Source organism: Corythoichthys intestinalis, chromosome 18 (genome assembly GCF_030265065.1).
Source record: "Corythoichthys intestinalis isolate RoL2023-P3 chromosome 18, ASM3026506v1, whole genome shotgun sequence".
Taxonomy (NCBI): domain Eukaryota; kingdom Metazoa; phylum Chordata; class Actinopteri; order Syngnathiformes; family Syngnathidae; genus Corythoichthys; species Corythoichthys intestinalis.
Window position 1 is genome coordinate 38370564 of NC_080412.1, and position 24491 is coordinate 38395054.

The following is a 24491-nucleotide window of genomic DNA, read 5'->3' on the forward strand; positions in this document are numbered from 1 at the left end:
CGATAATTTTTCCCGATCATATACATTTTGGCAATGCATTAAGAAAAAAATGAATACAACTCGGACGAATATATACATTCAACATACAGTACATAAGTACTGTATTTGTTTATTTTGACAATAAATCCTCAAGCTGGCATTTACATTATTAACATTCTTTCTGTGAGAGTGATCCACGGATAAAAAGACTTGTAATTCTTAAAGGATAAATGTGACTTTGTATATTGTGACTAAATATTGCCATCTTGTGTATTTGTTGAGCTTTCAGTAAATGATATTGTAGCCATTTAACTGCTGCCCAAATGCATGATGGGAAGTGCAACAGTGACTGTGCGTCATGGTACCAATTGATATACAGTTGTGGTCAAAAGTTTACATACACTTGTGAAGAACATAATGTCATGGCTCTCTTGAGTTTCCAGTTATTTCTACAACTCTGATTTTTCTCCGATACAGTGATTGGAGCAGATACTTCTTTGTCACAAAAAACATTCATGAAGTTTGGTTCTTTTATGACTTTATTATGGGTTAACAGAAAAAGTGATCAAATCTGCTGGGTCAAAAATAAACATACATGGATCTGAAAAAGCGAATCATTGACTTGAAGAAGTCAGGAAAGTCACTTGGAGCCATTTCAAAGCAGCTGCAGGTCCCAAGAGCAACAGTGCAAACAATTGTTTGTAAGTATAAAGTGCATGGCACTGTTTTGTCACTGTCACGATCAGGAAGAAAACGCAAGCTATCACCTGCTGCTGAGAGAAAATTGGTCGGGAGGGTGAAGATTCAACTGAGAAACACTAAAAAGCAGATCTGCCAAGAATTAGAAGCTGCTGGAACACAGGTGTCAGTGTCCACAGTCAAGCGTGTTTTGCATCTCCATGGACTGAGAGGCTGCCGTGCAAGAAGGAAGCCCTTGCTCCAAAAGCGGCACCTTAAGGCTCGACTGAAGTTTCCTGCTGATCACATGGACAAAGATAAGACCTTCTGGAGGAAAGTTCTGTGGTCAGACGAAACAAAAATCGAGCTGTTTGGCCACAATGCCCAGCAATATGTTTGGAGGAGAAAAGGTGAGGCCTTTAACCCCAAGTACACCATGCCTACCGTCAAGCACGGTAGTGGTAGTATTATGCTGTGGGGCTGTTTTGCTGCCAATGGAACTGGTGCTTTACAGAGAGTAAATGGGATAATGAAGAAGGAGGATTACCTTCAAATTCTTTAAGATAACCTAACGTCATCAGCCCGAATATTGGGTCTTGGGCGCAGTTGGGTGTTCCAACAGGACAATGAGCCCAAACACACATCAAAAGTGGTAATGGAATGGCTGAATCAGGCTAGAATTAAGGTTTTCAAATGGCCTTCCCAAAGTCCTGACTTAAGCCCCATTGAGAACTTGTGGACAATGCTGAAGAAACAAGTCCATGTCAGAAAGCCATCAAATTTAACTGAACTGCACCAATTCTGTCAAGAGCAGTGGTCAAAGATTCAACCAGAAGCTTGCCAGAAGCTTGTGGATGGCTACCAAAAGCGCCTAATTGAAGTGAAAATGGCCAAGGGACATGTTACCTAATATTAGCGCTGCTGTATGTATATTTTTGACCCAGCAGATTTGATCACTTTTTTCTGTTCACCCATAATAAAGTCATAAAAGAACCAAACTTCATGAATGTTTTTTGTGACAAAGAAGTATCTGTTCCAATCACTCTATCAGAGAAAAATCAGAGTTGTAGAAATAACTGGAAACTCAAGAGAGCCATGACATTATGTTCTTCACAAGTGTATGTAAACTTTTGACCACAACTGTATTTTCTCTGCGTTGGGAAAGATCATAGGGTGTTAAGAAAAAGATCAACTACTACCCTTCTTCCCCACATTGCTTCCCACGATTATTCTAGTCGTTGGGAGAGGGATTGTAAGGCTTAAGCCATTTAAAAAAAAAAGGCTCCAAAGGCTGCCAAAATTCATTCTACTCATTTTACGCTGGCTTTTAGCTCTATATACTCTATGGGTAAATCGGCGCCATTGTAGATTTGAACGCGACAATGCGTGAGTGGGTAATGCAGAGCATGCGTTAATCGCGTTAAATATTGTAACGTGATAAATGTAAAAAAATATTAATTCTCGCCGTTAACGCGATAAATTTGATAACCCTACCTTAAGCTTAAACTAAAGACTCTGGAAGAGTGTAACACATTATGTCTGTAACGTTAAATACAATTAGAAAAGCATTTAATTAAAAAAAATATACAGTGGGGAGAACAAGTATTTGATACACTGCCAATGGGTTTTCGCCGTTAACGCGATAAATTTGATAACCCTACCTTAAGCTTAAACTAAAGACTCTGGAAGAGTGTAACACATTATGTCTGTAACGTTAAATACAATTAGAAAAGCATTTAATTAAAAAAAAATATACAGTGGGGAGAACAAGTATTTGATACACTGCCAATGGGAAAACCCATTGGCAGTGTACTTGTGTACTTGTTCTCCCCACTGTACATATTAAAAAAAGGCATGTCCGATATTTTTTTGCCGATTCCGATACTTTGAAAATGACGTGATCGGACCCGACATCTCTAATTGTAAGTTGTAGCACCCCTATTCACAACCCAGTTCACATTAAAGTGAAATAATTTAGCAAATAAATGTTGCATACCTGTTTCCAGACAAAGAGTCCACAGATGCTACCCGAGTCACATTGGAGCGACTGCTGCTGAATGTTGATATCCGTCTCGATGAAGATGGACGTGAGGAACAGCTGACACAATAGTGGAGACGAGCATTGCAGATATTTCATATGCAGCCTTTAATGAGAAAAGAGTGGAAAGAGACTATTAACTTTGAATAGAGTCAATTTTTCTGTGTTGTTTTTGGCAGCCCTTTTAATTATCGTCTTCGTCTTTTGGACGATAATACTTAGTCATGTTTTAGTCATCTCAAAATGCGTTTGTCTCGTCTAGTTTTTGTTGACGAAAACTCAAGACTAATTTCGTTTAGTTTTAGTCAACGTTTACTAAAAATGTTTTGGTCAAATTAAAAAAAACTTTACTCCAAAAATAATAAAAGTTTTGAACTATTTCGAATGAATATTGACGGATTAGCACATACTGTTGTGACTGTCTACAAGGACAATGTGAACTTGGTGATTATACACATTCAGCAGGGGATGAGGCTGGAGACGACACACTGGTTCGTCAGGAAGAGGGGGGGGCGCAGCACGTCACATGAGTGACACAAGCAAACACTGTGCGGGGAGTGCGTTAATTGCGTCAAATATTTTAACGTGATTAATTAAAAAAAAGAATTAACGCCCGTTAACGCGATAATTTTGACAGCCCTAGAAATAATATAATAATGTATCACTCCAGAGTATAAGTCGCACCCTGGCCAAACAACGAAAAAAAAAAGCGATTTATAGTCTGAGAAATACAGTAGTTACGAAGGTCTTACGCTGTTGAACCAAGTCGATCCTGTGTTTTGTGGGGCCCTTTGTCAGGAAGGGTAAAATGGCACCATAATTCTTTGCATGCTTTCTTTGCAATGTCGAATTGGTTGGTTTGAAATGCCACCTGAAATTGCAGGCAAAAAAAGTTACCTTCATTTTAGCAGCACCAGAAAAGCAAATAGTACCTGTGCCAGGTGAGCCCACGACGAAAGCAGTGACTTCGGCATGGATGTTAACAGCGGGAAGGTCGTCGCTCCAATGGCGTTGCCCAGTAACTTCCCTTGGCAGGTATACGCAGCTATGGCGAAAACATACTTCTGGTTGGGTACTAGCTTGTCCGCCTTAAGCTGCCACTCTCCACAAATTGCTGGTACCTGCAACAGTTTGACTTTACAGCATTGATATGGGCTTAGATGACAATTGCAATAAACTGCATACCAAATTTCCAGTTCCTGCTAAGCTACAGTCTCCGAAGCGTACTTTTAGGTCGATGCCTTCTGCTGCACGTCCCCACAATTGGTACCAGCACACCTTGATTGAGGGGGAAATTCATTGTTTTATATTACGTTGCTCAAAAATGTGTTGAAAAATGTACATAAGAGAAATCCTCACTTGTTCCTCCATGTGGTATGGAGCGGGAGCAAAGGTTAAGGAACAGTAAGTGCGTGAGATTAGGACAGGACGAGGTGGAGGGGTTTCTTTTTCCTCCTTCAATATTTTGCCTTTGTTTTCAAGAGCAAACTTTGGGTTGTTGGCGATGTATAGTTTTCTTTCTTCTATTGCTGCCTTATCTATTAAAATGCAGGCTTCCTGGAGAAAGTGATAAGGATGTTACTATAAAAATGTACTCACAAAAGATATTCAGACAGGGAGACAAGGTGTCCTAGGGGGAAGTATCCCGAGAAGGATACCCCCCCGCCCCCACACACACACACGCACAAAAAATGAATAAATAAAATAAAATATACAGTTTATTTTTAAAATTTTGTAAATATTGTATTTTCACAACTTAAAGCAAGACTAGGGAACTTTTAGTTTTGTTCGATTTTAGTGGCGCAGGTGAACAAAAAGGGCAATGTTTTGCCTGCATTTCCAATGAGGACCTTCGAACAGTATCGTAAAATTCTGACCACTCGGTCGCCTGCATTCGGATTGAACGGCATTTCTGTTTCCAGCGGCTGTGTGAAGGATGGATAGTGATGAGGTAATGAGTTGTTGCTAGTGCAAGTGCTGCAACGATTAATAGCGTAACGCACCAATGCTATTTTAAGACCGTGACGTCACCATCGTAACGTGGAAGTGGGACATTATAGACACACCCTCGCATACAATCCATGTTATTTCTGCTTGTTTTCGCCGGTAATCTTTTAAAACGAACCTGCCGATCAAACATTGCTGCTATGGAACGAGCTGTGGGTCGTGACCAAAAGGACAAGATCCAGGATACAAGCGGCCGAAATGAGTTTCCTCCGCAGGGTGTCCGGGCTCTCCCTTAGAGATAGGGTGAGAAACTCGGTCATCCGGGAGGGACTCGGCGTCAAGCTGCTACTCCTCCGCATTGAGAGGAGCCAGCTGAGGTGGCTCGGGCATCTGGTTAGGATGCCTCCTGGACGTCTCCCTGGAGAGGTATTCCGGGCATGTCCCACCGGTGGGAGGCCCCGGGGAAGGCCCAGGACACGCTGGAGAGACTATGTTTCTTGGCTGGCCTGGGAACGCCTTGGGATCCCGCCGGAGGAGCTGGTTGAAGTGGCTGGGGAGAGGGAAGTCTGGGCTTCCCAGCTAAAGCTGCTGCCCCCACGACCCGACCCCGGAGCGAGCAGAAGATGATGGGTGGGATGGGTGGGTGGATGGGGATTATATTAGGAAACGACTTTGAATTTTTTGATGTCGCTGCTCTTTGAGACTCATATACAATGTATCACAAAAGTGAGTACACCCCTCACATTTCTGCAGATATTTAAGTATATCTTTTCATGGGACAACAATATCAAAATAACAAAAAATATAGCCATTAATATCTAAACCCCTGGCAACAAAAGTGAGTACACCGCATGGGAACTACATACATCCCTAAATGTCCAAATTGAGTACTGCTTGTCATTTTCCCTCCAAATTGTCATGTGACTCATTATGGGAGTGCTGTCAGCATTGCTGCAGAGATTGAAGAGGTGTCACATGACATTTTGGAGGGAAAATGACAAGCAGTACTCAATTTGGACATTTAGGGATGTACGTTAAGCCTGAACGATATATCGTTTAAACATCGCCATCGCGATCTGTGCGTGCGTGATAGTAGCATCGCAAGGACGTGCGATAGTTTTTATTTTTTTTAATCCACATATGCCCTGCTTTCTGCTCTGCGCAGAGCCTCACACGCTCTTTGAACCTCACAGTCACTGCAGCACTTGCTTATTAAAGTTAACAATGCTGGTATCTTTGATCTTGCCAAAGAAGCGGACATCACAGCGCAGCAGCTGTCAATCATCGTTTAACTTGTTAAACAGTTTCTGCAAGGAAGCCGCTTTGGAATGAATGTGTGTGTGTGTGGAGTTTGAGACATATATAAATTAGGGCTGTCAAAATTATCGCGTTAACGGGCATTAATTAATTTTTTAAATTAATCACGTTAAAATATTTGACACAATTAACGCAGATGCCCCGCTCAGACAGATTTAAATGACGGTACAGTGAAACGCTCACTTGTTAACTGTGTTTTATGGAGTTTTGCCGCCCTATGCTGGCGCTTGGGTGCGACTGATTTTATAGGCTTCAGCACCCATGAGCATTGTGTAAGTAATTATTGACATCAACAATGGCGGGCTACTAGTGTATTTTTTGATTGAAAATTTCACACATTTTATTAAAACGAAAACATTAAGAGGGGTTTTAATATAAAATTTCTATAACTTGTACTAACATTTTTCTTTTAATAACTACAAGTCTTTCTATCCATGGATCGCTTTAACAGAATGTTAATAATGTTAATGCCATCTTGTTGATTTATTGTTATAATAAACAAATACAGTCCTTATGTACCGTATGTTGAATGTATATATCCATCTTGTGTCTTATCTTTCCATTCCAACAATAATTTAGAGAAAAATATGGCATATTTTATAAATGGTTTGAATTGCGATTAATTGCAATTGATTACGATTAATGAATTTTTAAGCTGTAATTAACTCGATTAAAAATTTTAATCGTTTGACAGCCCTAATATAAATTAAATGCTACTACAGTACTTTATTCTTGTTCAAAAATGATTTGGTTGGATAGTTATGTTTAAAACTGATCATAATTATTACATTTGAAGTGGTTAAAACCATATATATACACATTTTTTAAACTCATACTTTGGGGTAAAGGTGAGAAAAAAACATTCCTTATATGTATCGCTTTCCTATGCTAAATCTGAATAAATACATTGAGCACACATACAAAAAAATAAAAATGTGCGGGGCAGGGTGCGCAACTTCGCGGTTTTTCACTTATCGCGGCGTGTTCTGGTCCCCATGAACCGTGAAAAACGAGGGATCACTGTACACTGGTGATTGTGAGTCATCCAAAGTCTTTCCAAACAGCTATTCAAGTCATCTAGTGAAAATGTCTTTTAAAAAAAACATATACTGGACTGTCTCAGAAAATTAGAATACACAATATTCTAATTTTTTGAGACAGTCCTGTGTATATATACAGGACTGTCTCAGGAAATTAGAATATTGTGTATTCTAATTTTCTGAGACAGTCCAGTATATATATTTTTTTAAATCGCAATATAATATCGCAAACCCCCCAAAAATCGCAGCAATAGTTTTTTCCATTATCGTTCAGGCCTAATGTACGTAGTTCCCATGCGGTGTACTCACTTTTGTTGCCAGGGGTTTAGATATTAATGGCTATATTTTGAGTTATTTTGTGGGGAAAATAAATTAACTTTATTAAATAAGCTGCACAGAGACTACTTTTCATCATGTCAAAGTGTCATTTTGTCAGTGTTGTCCCATGAAAAGATATACTTAAATATCACCAGAAATGTGAGGGGTGTACTCACTTTTGTGATACACTGTATGCCTAGGGGAGGTGCCTGTTTTGGATTTAGGTCGCTAGCGGCTTTGGTTTCGAAAATATTTGAAATTTACGTTTTTGAAACTAGGCCCCCTATGAATCGGCTCCGAGCCCCGTGCCCCGTGAACTGATAGTGAAGTCTATGCTGAAATGCTAAATGTGCTGTATGAAAATTTGCGCATACAACCTCTAGTAGGCTCCTGGTAACACAAGAATCATTTGACTGACATCCATCATTAATCAGCAAAGCCTTCTGGATCAGGAAAAGTGCTTTGGATACTTTATTCTTCTTGATCTTGTCCAAGATATCGGATTCTGTCACTAAAAAAAAAAAAAAAAAAAAAAAGACTTTCAGCTTCAGAAAATGCAATCTTATATATATATATATATATATATATATATATATATATATATATATATATATATATATATATTTTTTTTTTTTTTTTTTTTTTTTTACAATTTAAATTAGGTTCACCTGCATTTAGTTGCATTAACTTGAGCGACGCTCTGTGATGTATAATGTCCAGTTCAAGAAGAATGTCTATCGCGAGCATCGCCGTATGGGTTGACTGGTTGGACCGATTCCTTTTAGCGTCTGATTCGATTTCTTCCTTTTGCTTCTCAGATATTTCACTCTTGACATTTCCATCATCCCTCTTCGAATAGAACGGACAATCACAGCACTTAAATTTGAAGATAGGAACTTTTGTAAAAGTAAAACTCAAATTAACATGACAAACTTCTAAGAACTCAGTACAAACCAATAGGTAAGTAATGTCAGGGGATGCGGCGCCATCTTGGGGCATCAATGTGACCACACGCTTGACCAAAGCCTCGAAACCGTTCTCGACTACTGTACACACTTTTTGAAGAAGATCTATACGTGACCCCTGCAAAGAAATAAAAATAGTTCCTCCTATTAGGCATTTACTGTTTTATTATTAGAAACTTGTTATTGACATGATGCAAAATGCATTCGGCATACCTTCAGCAGAGTGAAGGTATATTTCTTTTCACCACCAGTTTTGATTTTCATTGGAACTACAAACAGCAGATATATAAAATTAAATAAATTTGTAAAGATATCCTAAACAAAAACAGCGTGATCATTATCCTTACTCCGTTCCGCTGCACTCTCCAACAATAAAACCAATCTATGGATCATCTCTGCTGTCTTTATGCAGTCAACTGTTGCCAGGTCACAGGCAAAAGCCACCTCACACTGCATGGATAGGCACCACGCCCACTTTGTGGGCATAGAGGGAAATAAAGACATGCATTTAGCACAAAATACATGTTATAAAAACACACTCACTGTTAACGTTTTACCTTGTCGTGGTCTTGTGTGAATTCCGGGTTTTTCAGCTGATCCATCATTATGGCCAATTTCAGCTTACCCCATAGAAATAGTAAAACATGCCAAACTAGTTCTATTTCTGGCTGTGCCTCCTACAAAACAACATGTACACAAAAATGTATGCTCTTTGTCCGTAGCATTAGAAAATCAATATCATGCACTATAAACTAGGGATGTCCCGATCCGATCATGTGATCGGAAATCACGCCATTTTTCAGAGGATTATAATCGGGTGAAAACGACAGGGTCTTTCATTTAAATACATACCGTATTGGGCTGAATATAAGACGGTGTTTTTAGCATTGAAATAAGACTGAAAAGGTGGGGGTCTTCTTATATTCGCAGTCTAGACATTATACCCATTCATGACGCTAGATGGCGCCAGATATCATTGAAGCGATGTTCTGTCATGACCAGTGTTGGGAGTAACGCCGTTATAAATAACACCTTTACGTAACAGCGTTATTTTTTCAGTAACGGGGTAATCTAACTAATTACTTTTTCCTCCGTTACAACGCCGTTACCGTTACTGACGGTCAAAAGCGGTGCGTTACTTACTCTGAATAAATTGAAGAAACTACCAGCCGTGTCGAGTCGACTCTCTGCTGTTGATTTGTCATCCAAGACTTGGGGTGCGTTCCGGTTCGAGGATAGTGCACGTACTTCTGACTCCAAGCTGTTTGTCCCTGCTCATTCAATTAGACAATGTTTTCCAAAGTTTGGTAACGTTTCTGTGTTTGCTACACTTGATGCTAGCCTCGTTCCCATCTCCCACTGTCAGCCAGTAATAATTCTGCTTGCATCTTGAGGACGGCAGACGCTTTGAAGGTGACGCTACTTGTCGGGAAACGAGCCTACCTGAATGCAGCCCCTCGAGAGATGCGATGGAAGTGATTGTGATTGGCTGAGGGTTAGAGTTATGTGTCGTAGTAAGCAAATCAGAGCCGGTGATTTCACAAGCAAACCAGAACAGCGCGTGCGGCAAACACACACACGCAAAACAGATGCACAGGGTCGGGATGGCTGAGGATTCAGAAGAAAAATTGTCCTTTAAGAGGTGGAGATATAGACACTATTTCAATTTTGTCGAAATTAAAGGAAAGAACCTGCATGTAATGTGTAATTTATGTCCCGGGGCAAAGCTTTTGTCGACATCTGTGGTAAGCAGTTCAAATCTGCTGAAGCACCTAACAAGTTAACTACCTGTCTGTTCTTCTCTATTCCACTGACTGGAATACTGCTCAGAAAATTTTAAATTTTTTGACATACAACAAGTTCTTTTTAAAGTAACGGAAATAGTTACTTTCCCTGGTAACTAGTGAATTTTACTATAGAGTAATTCAGTTACTAACTCAGTTACTTTTTTGAAGAAGTAGTAAGTAATGTAACTAATTACTTTTTTAAAGTAACGTGCCCAACACTGGTCATGACAGATCTCAGCTACTCTCGAATTTAACCAGTTTGCATTATTTTATTGCAATGTTTTTCCTTTTTCAGATTTGTTTCAAGACTACATTATAGTTAGACTTTGATGGTTAATGCAGTTATTGCAATTTTGTTGTTTTATCATAATAGATTGGTTCATTTAAGAATGTGATTGCACTTTAGTTTACATATTTAAATGTTCAGATATTAAGATTTGAATGAGGCAAAATAACATGCTTTTTCTCTCAAATATATTGTTATAATAATTTGTTTCAGATGTACTGTAATTATTTTCTGTATAAAAATTAATTTGGTGTCTTTTTTCAAACATGAGTCTTGAAAAAGGGGGGGTCGTCTTATAATCAGGGCTGTCTTATATTCGGCCCAGTATGGTATATTTATGTTTTTTGGTTTATGCTCTTACAACGCCAAAGCCTCTCACCTTCCCTCCTGTTAAGCAGTACGCCCAAACTGTTTGGTACTTAAAGCAAGGTAGGTAACTTTTCAATTTTTGTCGACTTTAGCGATGCAGATGGACAAAAGTTGTAGTGTTTTGCCTTAAGGAAGACTGCGTTTCCCATGAGGACCAGTGCACAGTTTCGTTAATTTCCAATCTCCCGGTCGCCAGCAGATGAATTGAACGACATTTCTGTTTCCAGCGCTGTGTGAAGGACGAATAGTAATGAGGTAATGAATCCAAATTTGGCTAGACAATAGCATATGACGATGTTGAAAGTAAGAAACATTTGATTTTGTCATGTCAGCAAGTGAAAGCCGGGCCAATGTTTATTTTTGAGTGTCCTTTTATCCCGGTAGTCTTCTTTTTTTGTATCCACCGACAAAACTTTTTGTCTCTTTTGTTGCTCTGCCATCTTTGCAGAATTTGCGCGAAAGAGTTTGCATCGACTTACGTCTTTATAACGAATGTGGAAAGGGGGAAGTGGCGTATCAGCAGTGTTGTCACAGATTACTTAAAAAAGTGATTTAATTACTGATTACACCTCAAAAAAAGTAATCTAGTTACTTTACTGATTACTTTATTATCAAAGTAACTAAGTTACTTTAAAAGTAACTTATCAGTTACTTTTTATTATGAAAGCGGCACGGTGTGTCAGTAACATGTTTGGAACTTGTAAAAAGGTATCGGATCGGGACTCCCCAAAATCAGGTGACCCGGAATCCGGTGCAAAAATATGCGATTGGAACATCCCTAGTATAAACTTACTAGAACAGAATCACAAACTGCCCTGTGCAGAGTCTCAGTTAGGCCAATGATGGCATCGAGCGAGCCCCTGCATCTCTCTGTTAAAAAACATTGATGAGCAGAAACATGCATTGTTTGGATTACAAATGAATCGTCAGAAATTGGTTTAGTATAAAAAACATTATCTCTGTGTGTTTAGGGCAGGGGTCCCAAAACTATTCCAGGATTTCTTTCCAACAAAGCAGGACGACACCTTTGCAACCAATCTGGTGTCTTATAAGTGTAATCAGTTGATTTTGGTGAGGTGCTGCTTGTTTTAGCAGAAACCTAATTGGTTAAACAGTCTGTGCTTGATCGGTAGGAACAAAAACCAGGACCCATAGGACTTGTTTGGACACCCCTGGTTTAGGGAAACACTGGACTGCATAATCACTTGTACCGCCAGAGCCGTCGTCTCTAAGGCGCCTTCTGTGGCAGGACTTCAGAGTGCTGAAACCACTTATCAAGGAGAGCTCGTATTCTGCCTTCCTGAATGCAGGACCTTCCACAACCTGGTATACACAAACAGCATCCTCTAAGACATGATTTTCCTCTGCTTTTCTACTAGTCCTTCTCAAAAAAATTAGCATATTGTGATAAAGTTCATTATTTTCTGTAATGTACTGAGAAACATTAGACTTTCATATAGTTTCGATTCATTACACACAACTGAAGACCTTCAAGTCTTTTATTGTTTTAATATTGATGATTTTGGCAAAAGAATCAAGAAAAACCAAAAACCCTATCTCAAAAAATGAGCATATCATGAAAAGGTACTCTAAAGAAGCTACTAACCTAATCATCTGAATCAAAGAATTAACTCAAAACCCCTGTGAAAGATTCCTGAGGCTTTTAAAAACTCCCAGCCTGGTTCATTACTCAAAACCGCAATCATGAGCAAGACTGCCGACCCGACTGCTGTCCAGAAGGCCATCATTGACACCCTCAAGCAAGAGGCTAAGACACAGAAAGAAATTTCATAGCGAATAGGCTGTTCCCAGAGTGCTGCATCAAGTCACCTCAGTGTCTGTGGGAAGGAAAAAGTGTGGCAGGAAACGCTGCACAATCCGAAGAAGGGACTGCACTAGGCCTGAACGAAATTGGAAAAAACTATTGCTGTGATTTTTTGGGGGGTTTGCGATACATTGCGATATTATATTGCGATATTAAAAAATATACATATTTTTCTTAAAGAAATTTTCACTAGATGACTTGAATAGCTGTTTGGAAAGACTTTGGATTACTCACCATGACCACAGTGTACAGTATTCCATGTTTTTTGCAGTCAATAGGTACCAGAACATGCCGCGATAAGTGAAAAACCGCGAAGTAGCACATAAAATACATACATATATATATATATATATATATATATATATATATATATATATATATATATATATATATATATATATATATATATATATATATATATATATATATATATATATATATATATATTAGGGCTGTCAAACTATTAAAATTTTTAATCGAGTTAATTACAGCTTAAAAATTAATTAATCGTAATTAATCGCAATTAATCGCAATTCAAACCATCTATAAAATATGCCATATTTTTCTGTAAATTATATATATATTCTGTAAAATAAATTGTTGGCATGGAAAGATAAGACACAAGATGGATATATACATTCAACATACGGTACATAAGGACTGTAGTGGGCATTTCACTCTACTGTCATTTAAATCTGTCTATGCTGTCCTCACTCCGAAGCGTCTACTTTTTCCAAAGCTAGACAGCTAGTGAACGACGCCTTAATAATTAGACTTCTTCCTTTTTCATCTGATTTATTAATAAAATGGCCTCAAACCATTGTCCTCTTTAGACCGTCGTAAAACTACAAAAAAAAAGTACACAAGCATTGCATTAGCAACAACGTTAGCTTAGCACGCTATACAGGTTCACTAAACATAAACAAAAAGCGTCTCATACAAAAAATATAACATTTCGCTTACTAACATAATACGTACATTCTTTACAACAACCATACTTACGGACAAATCTTGTCCAAGGATCATATAAGCACAACATTATCAGCCCAAGACGTCGTGCAGCCATATTGAACTGGACTGAAAACAATAAACCATGTCGCAAAGCGACCACAAGAGTTCGCTGTTGGACAGCACAAAACGCCTTGCTGTAAAACTTACCAAAAGGCAGAATACTTTCTGAGCGGGACATTTGCATTAATTGCGTCAAATATTTGAACGTGATTAATTTTAAAAATTAATTACCGCGCGTTAACGTGATAATTTTGACAGCCCTAATATATATACATTTCAATAAATGGTTTTTAAGCACTTCAAATGTAATAATTATGATTAGTTTTAAACATAACTGTCCCATCAAATCATTTTTAAACAAGAATAAAGTACTGTAGCAGAAAAATGCTTGGCTTTATTAAATGCTTCTGTTTACCTAACTTGGCTGAGACTCTTGGAGTGACATGTAGAAAAAATTACAAACTCCTCATGATCACTTCTGGCGTGTATTTTATATGTCTCGACGGTCTCCACGCCAACATACACACCCACACATTCATTCCAGCCCGCGCTTCCTTGCATAAACTGTTTAACAAGGTAAACGATGATTGACACATTGCTGCCTGTGTGAAGTCCGCTAAGCGAGTGCCGCAATGACTGAGAGGGAGGCTGTGCGAGCGAATGAAGCAGAACAAAGGTTTGTGGATTTGAAAAAAATTAGAGCTGTCAAACGATTAAAATTTTTAATCGAGTTAATTACAGCTTAAAAATTAATTAATCGTAATTAATCGCAATTCAAATCATCTATAAAATATGCCATATTTTTCTGTAAATTATTGTTGGAATGGAAAGATAAGACACAGATGAATATATACATTCAACATACGGTACATAAGGACAGTATTTGTTTATTACAACAATAAATCAACAAGATGGCATTAACATTATTAACATTCTGTTAAAGCGATCCATGGATAGAAAGACTTGTAGTTCTTAAAAGAAAAATGTTAGTACAAGTTATAGAAGTTTTATATTAAAACCCCTCTAGTAGCCCGCCATTGTTGATGTCAATAATTACTTGCACAATGCTGATGAATGCTGAAGCCTATAAAATCTGTCGCACCCAAGCGCCAGCAGAGGGCGGCAAAACTCCGTAAAACACAACAAGTGAGCTTTTGACTGTACTGTCATTTAAATCTGTCTGAGCGGCGCATCTGCGTTAATTGCGTCAAATATTTTAACGTGATTAATTTAAAAAATTAATTAACGCCCGTTAACGCGATCATTTTGACAGCCCTAAAAAAAAATATATATATATACGTATATATCGCACATCCTTGCGATGGGACTATTGCGCATGAGCACATCGCGATGGCGATGTTCAAACGATATATTGTTCAGGCGTAGACCGCACCCTGAGAAAGATGTGGAGAAGGGCCGATTCCATACCTTGGGGGACCTGCAGGAACCTGGGAATTGGCTACAGGTGCCACATTCCCCAGGTCAAGCCACTTTTGAACCTGAAACAGCGGCAGAAGCGCCTGACCTGGGCTACAGAGAAGCAGCACTGGACTGTTGCTCAGTGGTCCAAAGTACTTTTTTCAGATGAAAGTCTACTGTGTTTTATCAAGGGAGATTTTGGAACACTTCATGCTTCCATCTGCTGAAAAACTTTATGGAGATGAAGATTTCATTTTTCAGCACCTGCTCACAGTGCCAAAACCACTGGTAAATGGTTTACTGACCATGGCATTACTGTGCTCAATTGGCCTGCCAACTCTCCTGACCTGAACCCCATAGAGAATCTGTGGGATATTGTGAAGAGGAAGTTGAGAGACACCAGACCCAACACTGTGGATGAGCTTAAGGCCGCTATCGACGCATCCTGGGCCTCCATAACACCTCATCAGTGCCACAGGTTGATTGCCTCCATGCCACGCCGCATTGAAGCAGTCATTTCTGCAAAAGGATTCCCGACCAAGTATTGAGTGCATAGCTGATATAAATAATTGAAGGTTGACTTTTTTTGTATTAAAAACCCCTTTTTTGTATTGGTCGGATGAAATATGCAAATTTTTGGAGGTAGGGATTTTTGTTTTTTCTTGACTTTTTTGCCAAAATCATCAATATTAAAACAATAAAAGGCTTGAACTTTGTGTGTAATGAATCTAAAATATATCAACGTCTAATGTTTATCAGAACATTATAAAAAAAATAATGAACTTTATCACAGTATGCTAATTTTTTTTTAGAAGGACTTAGTACAAAACAAGCCAAGAAGAACTCACAGACAAACTCTGCAGCATCAATCGTGAATATTCAGCAAAAGCGTCTGGTTGTTTGTACTGAATCATCATCTTAATGAACCTGACGGCAGCACTGACCGGCACTTTGTGTTCTCCTGTAGTAAAATGATACGTGACAATACGTTAACAAAGCTATTTAGTGGCTGTAAAATGGGTGTGGAAATGCGAAAAACAATGACCTACCTGCAACAGCTAATTCCATCAGAGTTGACGTCGTGGACAGCGCACTGAGAGGTACACAGGACTGTTCGTGACGTTTCTGATCGGTAGTAGTCGCAGCTCCTTGACAAAACAAAAAAATTTCTGTGAAATTTTCTCTTTATCGACTAGTGGCGATTACAAGGGGAGCTCAGCTTCCCCCAATACGTCAAAAAATAAGTGTTCAAATGTTTGGAGACTTTCCCTACCGAGCAACTGAGCCCTGCACCGTCACAAAGTCTGGCATACGGGGATACCGGGTATTTCCCCATGGTCAAATGAGCGGACCTTAAAATTAGCGCACCTACGTAATCCAAACATTACGGTAAATGCATTTTGACCGAGCGGCAAGGCAGTTGACTTCCGTGTGTTCGCGTTGTTCCCAGTCTTAAAAACACTCTCAACACTCTAAAATATATAATGCCACCGTTGTCATCATTTAATGATGAAATGAAGTCACCTAATCCTAAAACTGCTCCAATTAGATGTGCATTACATGCACTGTCACATCAGTATACTATAATATTATGTTATTCCCCTGAGCAAAGGGTCGTTTAGTAGATGGTAGGTTACAGTTCTCATTTTTGTGGCACTGTAAATCTACATATCTGAATAAGTACTGGCTAAGGTTAGTGAATATGCATTTCTACTGTACCAAAATTTTGAAAATTTGAATTAAAAGTCCTACAGGCATACTTTGATCAGGTTACAGTTCTCATGTTTGTGGTACTGTAAATCCAAAATATTTCATGAGTTTTGGCCAACGTTGGTCAATATTAGCAGTGGACCTCTCTGTATACTCACATACTCAAAACTTTGCATTTTTACTGTATTAACACTTTGAAAATTTGCATTAAAAGTCCTACATGATTACTTTGATCTGGTTACTGTTCTAATGTTTGTAAATCCAAAATTTGCAATGAGTTTTGACCAATGTTGGTGAATATTATTAGTGGACCTCTCTGACTACTCACATACTAAAAACTATGCATTTTCACTGTACCAACATTTTGAAAAGTTGAATTAAACGTCTTACATGTGTACTTTGATCTGGTTACAGTTCTCATTTTTGTGGAACTGTAAATCCACAGTTCTGAATAAGTACTGGCTAAGGTTGGTGAATATTAGTAGTGGACCTCTCTGACTCCTCCCATACTCAAAACTATGCATTTTTACTGCACCAAAATTTTGAAATTTTGAATTAAAAGTCCTACATGCATACTTTGATCAGGTAAAAGTTCTCATGTTTGTGGTACTGTAAATCCACAATTTTACATGAGTTTTGGCCAAGGTTGGTGAATATTGGTAAAGGACCCCTCTGACTACTCCCATACTCAAAACTATGCATTTTTACTGTACCAAAATTTAGAAATTTTGAATTAAAAGTCCAACATGCATACTTTGATCAGGTTACAGTTCTCATGTTTGTGGTACTGTGAATCCAAAATTTTGCATGAGCTTTGGCCAAGGTTGGTGAATATTAGCAGTGGACCTCTCTGTATACGCACATACTCAAAACTATGCATTTTTACTCTATTAACATTTTGAAATTTTGAATTAAAAGTCCTACATGAATACTTTAATCTGGTTACAGGTCTCATGTTTGTGGTACTGTAAATCCAAAATCTTGAATGAGTTTTGGCCAAGGTTGGTGAATAGTAGTAATGGACCTCTCTGACTACTCACATAATCAAAACTATTTGAAATTTGGAATTATAAGTCCTACATGCACACTCTGATTTGGTTACAGTTCTCATGTTTGTGGAACTGTAAAACCAAAATTTTGTATGGATTTTGGCCAAGGTTGGTGAATATTAGTAGTTGACCTCTCTGACTACTCACATACTCAAAACTATGCATTTTTACTGTACCAAAATTTTGAAAATTTTAATAAGTCATACATGCATGCTTTGATCTGGTTACAATTCTCATGTTTGTGGTAATGTAAATCCAAAATTTTGAATGGTTTTTGACTAAGGTTGGTGAATATTAGTAGTGGACCTCTGTGACTACTCACATACTCAAAACTATGCATTTTTACTGTACCAAATTTTTTGAAAATATGAATTAAAAGTCCTACATACATGCTTTGATCTGTTGACAGCTCTCATTTTTGTGGAACTGTAAATGCACAGTTCTGAATAAGTACTGGCTAAGGTTAGTGAATATGAGTTCTGGACCTCTCTGTATTTCCGGCTGGATGGCTTCCAACACCGTCCATGAATTGGGGCGGTCTTTCAATGGCTCCCGGCCCACTCCCCACCCCCAGTCCGCCCCTGGTGGACACACTTTGAGTTTCCCCTCATTGAAAGACCCGCATCCGCCACTGTTATCGACCATGTTACTTTTTATGTTTTGACTAACCAGATAATATACTGATTCCAGAGGCAAAGAGTTCCAGGACCACGTCTTGCAGCTCCAGTTCCTCTGGCAGCCTTGCCTGTAGCGGACGCATGGAGCTGTCCCAGAGTGCTTCACAGATGCCCAAAAACTGTGACGCACTGCTGTCAAAGAGGCCCATCAGCATTCGCTCTGTCGCATTACGAGGCCATGGTATCTGCGATCACGATCAAACAGATGTCAATGATGAAGCAAGGACAGCCATGAAAGTTTACAATACACGGTGTGTAAATTCTCCAACCCATTGCAAACCTAATTTAAATTTAGCAACAAGTATTGTTTCATAGGCTACTAATGGTTTCAAATAAGCAGTGTTCAACAGTGTGTATTTAGATTTATTTTTGATAGCCTGCATTTACATTTGGAAAGTCCTTCAGAGTGATTTTGCTTTTGATCGTAATAATGTGTTTGGGTTTCCTCCTGGTCTCAAACACAGCACGCTTGAACATAATGGCAGCCAGCTGGAAGAAAAATAATATTCAAATCAATTGAAGTTGACGAAAATCTTTATGAAAGCAGGACAAGAAAAAAAAAGTGAAAATTAAAATAGTAACAAGAAATTCATTCAGATTTGCTTTGGCATCTTTAGACTTAAAAATATTAAGCAATAGTAGTCTAATGCCTTGATGGAGGCTTCCCTAAAGGCCATTTGTGTCTCTTTGTTTGAAGGATGACTATTCTCCTTATCCTTCTCCTGCTCTGCAAGGTCGTTGATTTTTCCAAGCGCTCTCCTGGCAAATTCCTGAAAGCATTTGAAGTAAAAAAAAAAATTATTATTTTAAAAGGTTTTTTTTTTTGCATTGACGAAGATACAGTACGTAGTTGATGCTTTCACATTGGTCTGATGTCGTCATCAATTAAGCATCTAAAAAGAGTGATCGGCAGTGTTTACCTCTGCACGAAGAGACGACAGGTTGTCATAGTAACAATGACAGACAGCACAGTAGAGTTTGACAAGCCATGGCAGATGTTTAATAGTCATGCTAGGCATGGTTGACTCTAATGTCAGACTCGCCCACAGAAGGTACTCCAACGCCTTGGAGGGATCACAAACGAGAAATGAGTAAAATTTCCAATTCTATCACAAAGGAGACTAATGCAAGAGCGTAGGTTTGCATAGGGATGGTAGGGACATAACACTACCAACTTTTTAGGATGCTCAAATTGTCCCCACCAAATTTTAAGCAACTTTATTTGCATTATATAATGAGTTCAGTTTCAGTAATTTAGATTGTCTTCCCATATGTTGTAAGGATATAACTGACCCCCAAATGAAGTGAATGATTTTCATTATCCCCAAACGCACGTTTGATTGGAGGATGACTTGACTACATCACACACGCACACACGCACACACACACACACACACACACATGCACTCACAGCCCCGACAGAAATAAAACATGTCGACAACATGCCGCCTCCTACTAAGAGGAAGGATATTAGAAGGTTTTTTTTGGGCCAGCAGCAGCCACTGTAGGTAATGTAAAAAGGTGGAGTTGGGGAACATATCACTAATTTTGCTACTGAAAGTCCAATATGCATCAGAGTTAGCATAACATTAAACTGTGTGAACTTGCTAACCTGCAAAACTTTGAGTAGGAAGCTGCTTAGAGAGAAGTGTCCTGTATGTGTTTTCTACTGTTAACGTTAATTAAACTATGACAAAGGTAGTGAACCAAGGTTTACCCCCTTCTCCCCAATTTTCATTTTTATTTTATTTATGTGGTCTTAAAGGGAACCACCGATAGAAAGACATGTAGTTCTTAAAAGATAAATGTTAGTACGAGTTATGATAATTTGAGTTTAAAGCCCCTCTAAATGTTTTCGTTTTATTAAAAACGAACTAGTAGCTCGCCATTGTTGTTGACATCGCAAGGTGGTGACGTCACATGGCTACGTTAACTGTTCTTCCAATGTAATTTAAAAACGCGAGAAGGGCTCAATGGCGAGTTTTTAATTAATTAGAGATCAAGCCAATGAGTGCGTTTTGTCCCTTGACCGATGCCACAGTTTTCTTTTTATTCCCCAGTACGGGTCGATTGTGCCTTATGTTCAATTGTATGTTGAGAAGCTAAGACACCTAATAATGGCTCCCAGCATCATAGTTTGTATATTATGACTAAATATTGTCATTAAGTGTATTTGTTGAGCTAAACGAGTTGCTAAAATGTTTGAATAGAGTTTGACCAAAGTCTAAGTTTTATGTGTATTTTGCTTATCTATTTTGATTGTAAGTGCCAGTTTTTTTGCATTGTTGTTTAATACTTATTTTTTTGAGAGATATGAATATTGTTTTTGTCGTATTTTCACTATATGATACTTATGTTCAAACGTATGTTGTGAAGGAGGAGTTGCCGAAGCTTATGCCAATAAACAGCGCGGTCCGGGCTACGAATCTGAACGCCTGTGTCCACTCACTTTTCTCTCTGCCTTACACAACTCACCCTAGATCTCAATGTGCATAATAAGGCGTCATTATAATCTGTTGGGCAGGAAATTATACGAAATAGCCAGCAATCAAATTAAGTTTAATACATTTATTCGTTTTCCGTGTCGCATATTCAGCGGGAAGCAAGCTTCTGGAGCGACATCGGATAAGTCCGATAAATCTAGGAACACCGGCAGGATGATCAACACTTTGGACATCTGCTTTTACGTGACAAAAATAAGACATCATTAGATGCCATTAGACGTCTTGGTAGAGGCAAACTGCATCAACGTTTTTGTGTGCTGTGTTGCACGGGCTATCTGCAAAAATAATCAAACTGCTGTGTTTCACTGCATACCCTAATCAAATGTAGAGCACACAACAGCTCTGGATACTATTTCTATATTAATATTGGATTACGTTGGATCACACAATAATATCTGCAAACAGTTTTTGACATCAAAAACTCTCCTGCTCTCGTCACTAGAGCAGGAGAGCGCTGTCACTAGCTTATTTGACACATGAACGCTACTTGTCTCGTCCCGTCTTCCCTGTTCATTTTGCTTTTGCTGTCCTTCTCATTAATGTTTCACTCGGGTTCTCGTACCGTCTTTCCTGTTCATTTTGCTTTTGCTGTCCTTCTCATTAATGTTTCACTCGGGTTCAAATTGGAAGGGCAGAGCCGATGACATGTTTATTTAGTGAAAGAGTGACACTGTGGAAGTTCGGCAGCTTACCCATGTGACGTCACCGCCCTGCGCCGTCAACAACAATGGCGACCTAAAACAATAAATTTGTAATAATTTGTACAATTTTTATTAAAACGAAAACATTAAGAAGGGTTTTAATATCAAATTATTATAACCCGTACTAACATTCATCTTTTAAGAATTACATGTCTTTCTATCCCTGGTACCCTTAAAAGCAAGCCAAAGGAGCTTTCATTTTTTTGTTAAATTAGGCTGTGGTTGACTAAGAAGATTTTTCACTTATATTTAATTCATTTATTGAGAAAGACAATGTTGAGTGGCAAATGTTTCTTTTTTTGCATTTCTGAACAGTTAAGAGATTATTAACAAGTTTGTATTTATTGTGTAGGTTAATATAATCTAATTTATGTTGAAATATTGCAATTTAAATTTGCTTATAAAATCCAGATATTTATTTTGGAAGTTTTCCAAAAGTATTTTGAAAACAGCGGTTTGAATCGAACTGTGTATCACCTGAATCAATACATATGAACGTTAGTATAAGTCAATACAAATTTATTTTGCATTGATATCAATTAACCATTACTATTATTGCATTTATTATGTAATAACACCAAACCTACGCCCTTGCTTTAATGGGTGTCTTACACGACATACCTTTGCACTATGATTCAATGCCATTAGATAGCTACACATCTTAAAAATGTGCAATGTACCTGCAAAAGAAAATGTACGTTTTTACCTTGTAGTTTGTATGTTTCACCAAAAGAACTTAAATCGTTTACCATTATAAATTATCCAGCAGAGGTGCTTGTTCTGCTGAAATGCCTGCATCATTATCCTGATGAAATTTAGCACATGCAGCAGTTTCGAAAGCCCCTTCTGGCTGAGGACCATGGGCCTTTTCTCCAACTCAAATATGCACTGTGCACAGCCCAGCATTGAGCGGACCTTCGCAGACACACAGACAAAAAACCCAAAAAATAATCAACAGAAAAGAATGTGTTAACTAGCACAATACAGTATCACTAGCAGACGTCCAATCCGTTTGAACTGGATTGTACCATAGACTTCACTATCAGTTGACGGGAAACGGGGCGCCGGTCCAGGGCCTATTTTCAAAAACTTAAAAATCAAATATTTTCAAAACAAAAGTCGCTAGCAACCTTACACCAAAACAGTCACCTCCCTTAGGCATATATGATTCTCCGTCATCCGGCATCAAAATTTCAGTGTTTCCCTAATAAACTCCCTATTAAATATTTTTATATAAGTATAAAAAAACAAAATGGCTATAAAATTCTCAGATTTTACGTTAAATGCACACAAAAAAAAATCACCAAATGCAGAGTTAATCACCTATAAATTCAGGATCAATGGTAATATTTAACATATCATCAAGTTTTTGCCGGAATTAGCAACATAATTTTTTTTTAGCTGTTTTCAACACCTAATAAATCACTCAATTTTCACATCAGAAAATAAATACTTGAGGAAAAGCAAATTTAGCATTTTTCTATATACAATCACAACTATTTAGGTTGAATTCCAATGTCACTATTATCTCAGCGGGTCTTGCAAGCTATCTGGCCCTCCTCGTTTTTATAATGAAATGTTACATAAAATAAAACACAGATTTTTTTTTTTTGTTTGGACGCAGAAATGTCTAAATTACTAGTTTTTTGCCCCCTACATTGTCGTGCCAATGTAGTTACTCCAGTCAAAAATTGTATCCTCTGGGCAGAGCCATATGGAGGTAGATTTGTGTCTTTATTAGGGTTGTCCGATCATTTTTTTGGCTCCCGATCCAATCGTTTTAGTTTGAGTATCTGCCGATCCCGATATTTCCCGATCCGATTGCTTTTTTTCGCTCCCGATTCAATTCCAATCATTCCCGATAATTTTTCCCGATCATATACATTTTGGCAATGCATTAAGAAAAAAATGAATAAAACTCGGACGATTATATACATTCAACATACAGTACATAAGTACTGTATTTGTTTATTATGACAATAAATCCTCAAGATGGCATTTACATTATTAACATTCTTTCTGTGAGAGGGATACACGGATAGAAAGACTTGTTGTAATTCTTAAAGGATAAATGTGACTTTGTGTATTGTAACTAAATACTGCCATCTAGTGTATTTGTTGAGCTTTCAGTAAAGGATAATGTAGCCATTTAACTTCTGCCCCAATGCATGATGGGAAGTGCAACCATGACTGTGCGTCGTGGTACCAATTGGTATATCTTCTCTACGTTGGGAAATAACATAAGGACCATCGGTCTGAAGAAAGTTTGCCCCACTCTTCAATGCAGATTACTTTCATGTTGATGTTTGATGGGTTTCTTGCATGAACAGCCCGTTTCGAGTCGCCCCACAGCATCTCAATAGGATTAAGACCTGGGCTTTGACTCAGCCACTCCAGGACTATCCATTTCTTCCTTATCAGCCAGTCCTTGGTGGATTTGCGCACCGAGGTGCCACCCCCATACCTATAAATTGGTTGGCCACCCCACTGGCCACCCCGCTTGCCAGTATCTTGTCAGATTGTTGTAGCATCAGTTATGCATTTCATTCCAAATGAATGCATTTATTTTGTTTTGTTCAATGTAGGGCTGTCAAATTTATCATGTTACGGGCAGTGATTAATTTTTTAAAATTAATCACGTTAAAATATTAATCGCAATTAACACATTCGCCGTACGACTCATTCACGCATTGCCGCAAACAGCCTACAATGGCGCCGTTTTACTTATATACAGAGATAAGAGGCAGAGTGGAGTAGATACAAGCATTCATTGGGGCGGTGCTTTTAATTGGCAAAAGCTTTGAAGATATAGCATTTGCAGCCACCACACACAGTCATGGACCACCATGCACCACTTCCCATTATGCATTT

General features: G+C 38.4%; 1 protein-coding gene across 15 annotated transcripts in view; it reads right to left on the reverse strand.

Annotated features, from left to right (window-relative positions):
• The window catches only part of LOC130906799 (cilia- and flagella-associated protein 54-like), a 64387-nt gene that overhangs the window by 34562 nt on the left and 5334 nt on the right, over positions 1-24491 (reverse strand). For 12 of the 15 annotated variants that reach the window (XR_009061368.1, XR_009061370.1, XR_009061371.1 and 9 more), the window contains exons 4-24: positions 22370-22535; positions 22242-22300; positions 19336-19479; positions 19066-19185; positions 18803-18904; positions 18408-18600; positions 16029-16127; positions 15828-15940; positions 11930-12047; positions 11518-11594; positions 8840-8959; positions 8630-8756; positions 8496-8551; positions 8272-8400; positions 7986-8166; positions 7695-7828; positions 4055-4252; positions 3881-3973; positions 3628-3816; positions 3448-3566; positions 2654-2801 (exon numbers count right to left, since the gene is read on the reverse strand). Coding sequence is in view for 11 of the 15 variants with exons in the window: in XM_057821439.1 (XP_057677422.1) it covers positions 2654-2801; positions 3448-3566; positions 3628-3816; positions 3881-3973; positions 4055-4252; positions 7695-7828; positions 7986-8166; positions 8272-8400; positions 8496-8551; positions 8630-8756; positions 8840-8959; positions 11518-11594; positions 11930-12047; positions 15828-15940; positions 16029-16127; positions 18408-18600; positions 18803-18904; positions 19066-19185; positions 19336-19479; positions 22242-22300; positions 22370-22535 (2685 nt within the window). In the remaining 4 variants the exon portion in view is untranslated. Of the gene's footprint in view, positions 1-2653; positions 2802-3447; positions 3567-3627; positions 3817-3880; positions 3974-4054; positions 4253-7694; positions 7829-7985; positions 8167-8271; positions 8401-8495; positions 8552-8629; positions 8757-8839; positions 8960-11517; positions 11595-11929; positions 12048-15827; positions 15941-16028; positions 16128-18127; positions 18189-18407; positions 18601-18802; positions 18905-19065; positions 19186-19335; positions 19480-22241; positions 22301-22369; positions 22536-24491 lie in introns of those variants that run through there. The other 3 variants (XM_057821434.1, XM_057821432.1, XM_057821441.1) reach the window with 3 other exon arrangements.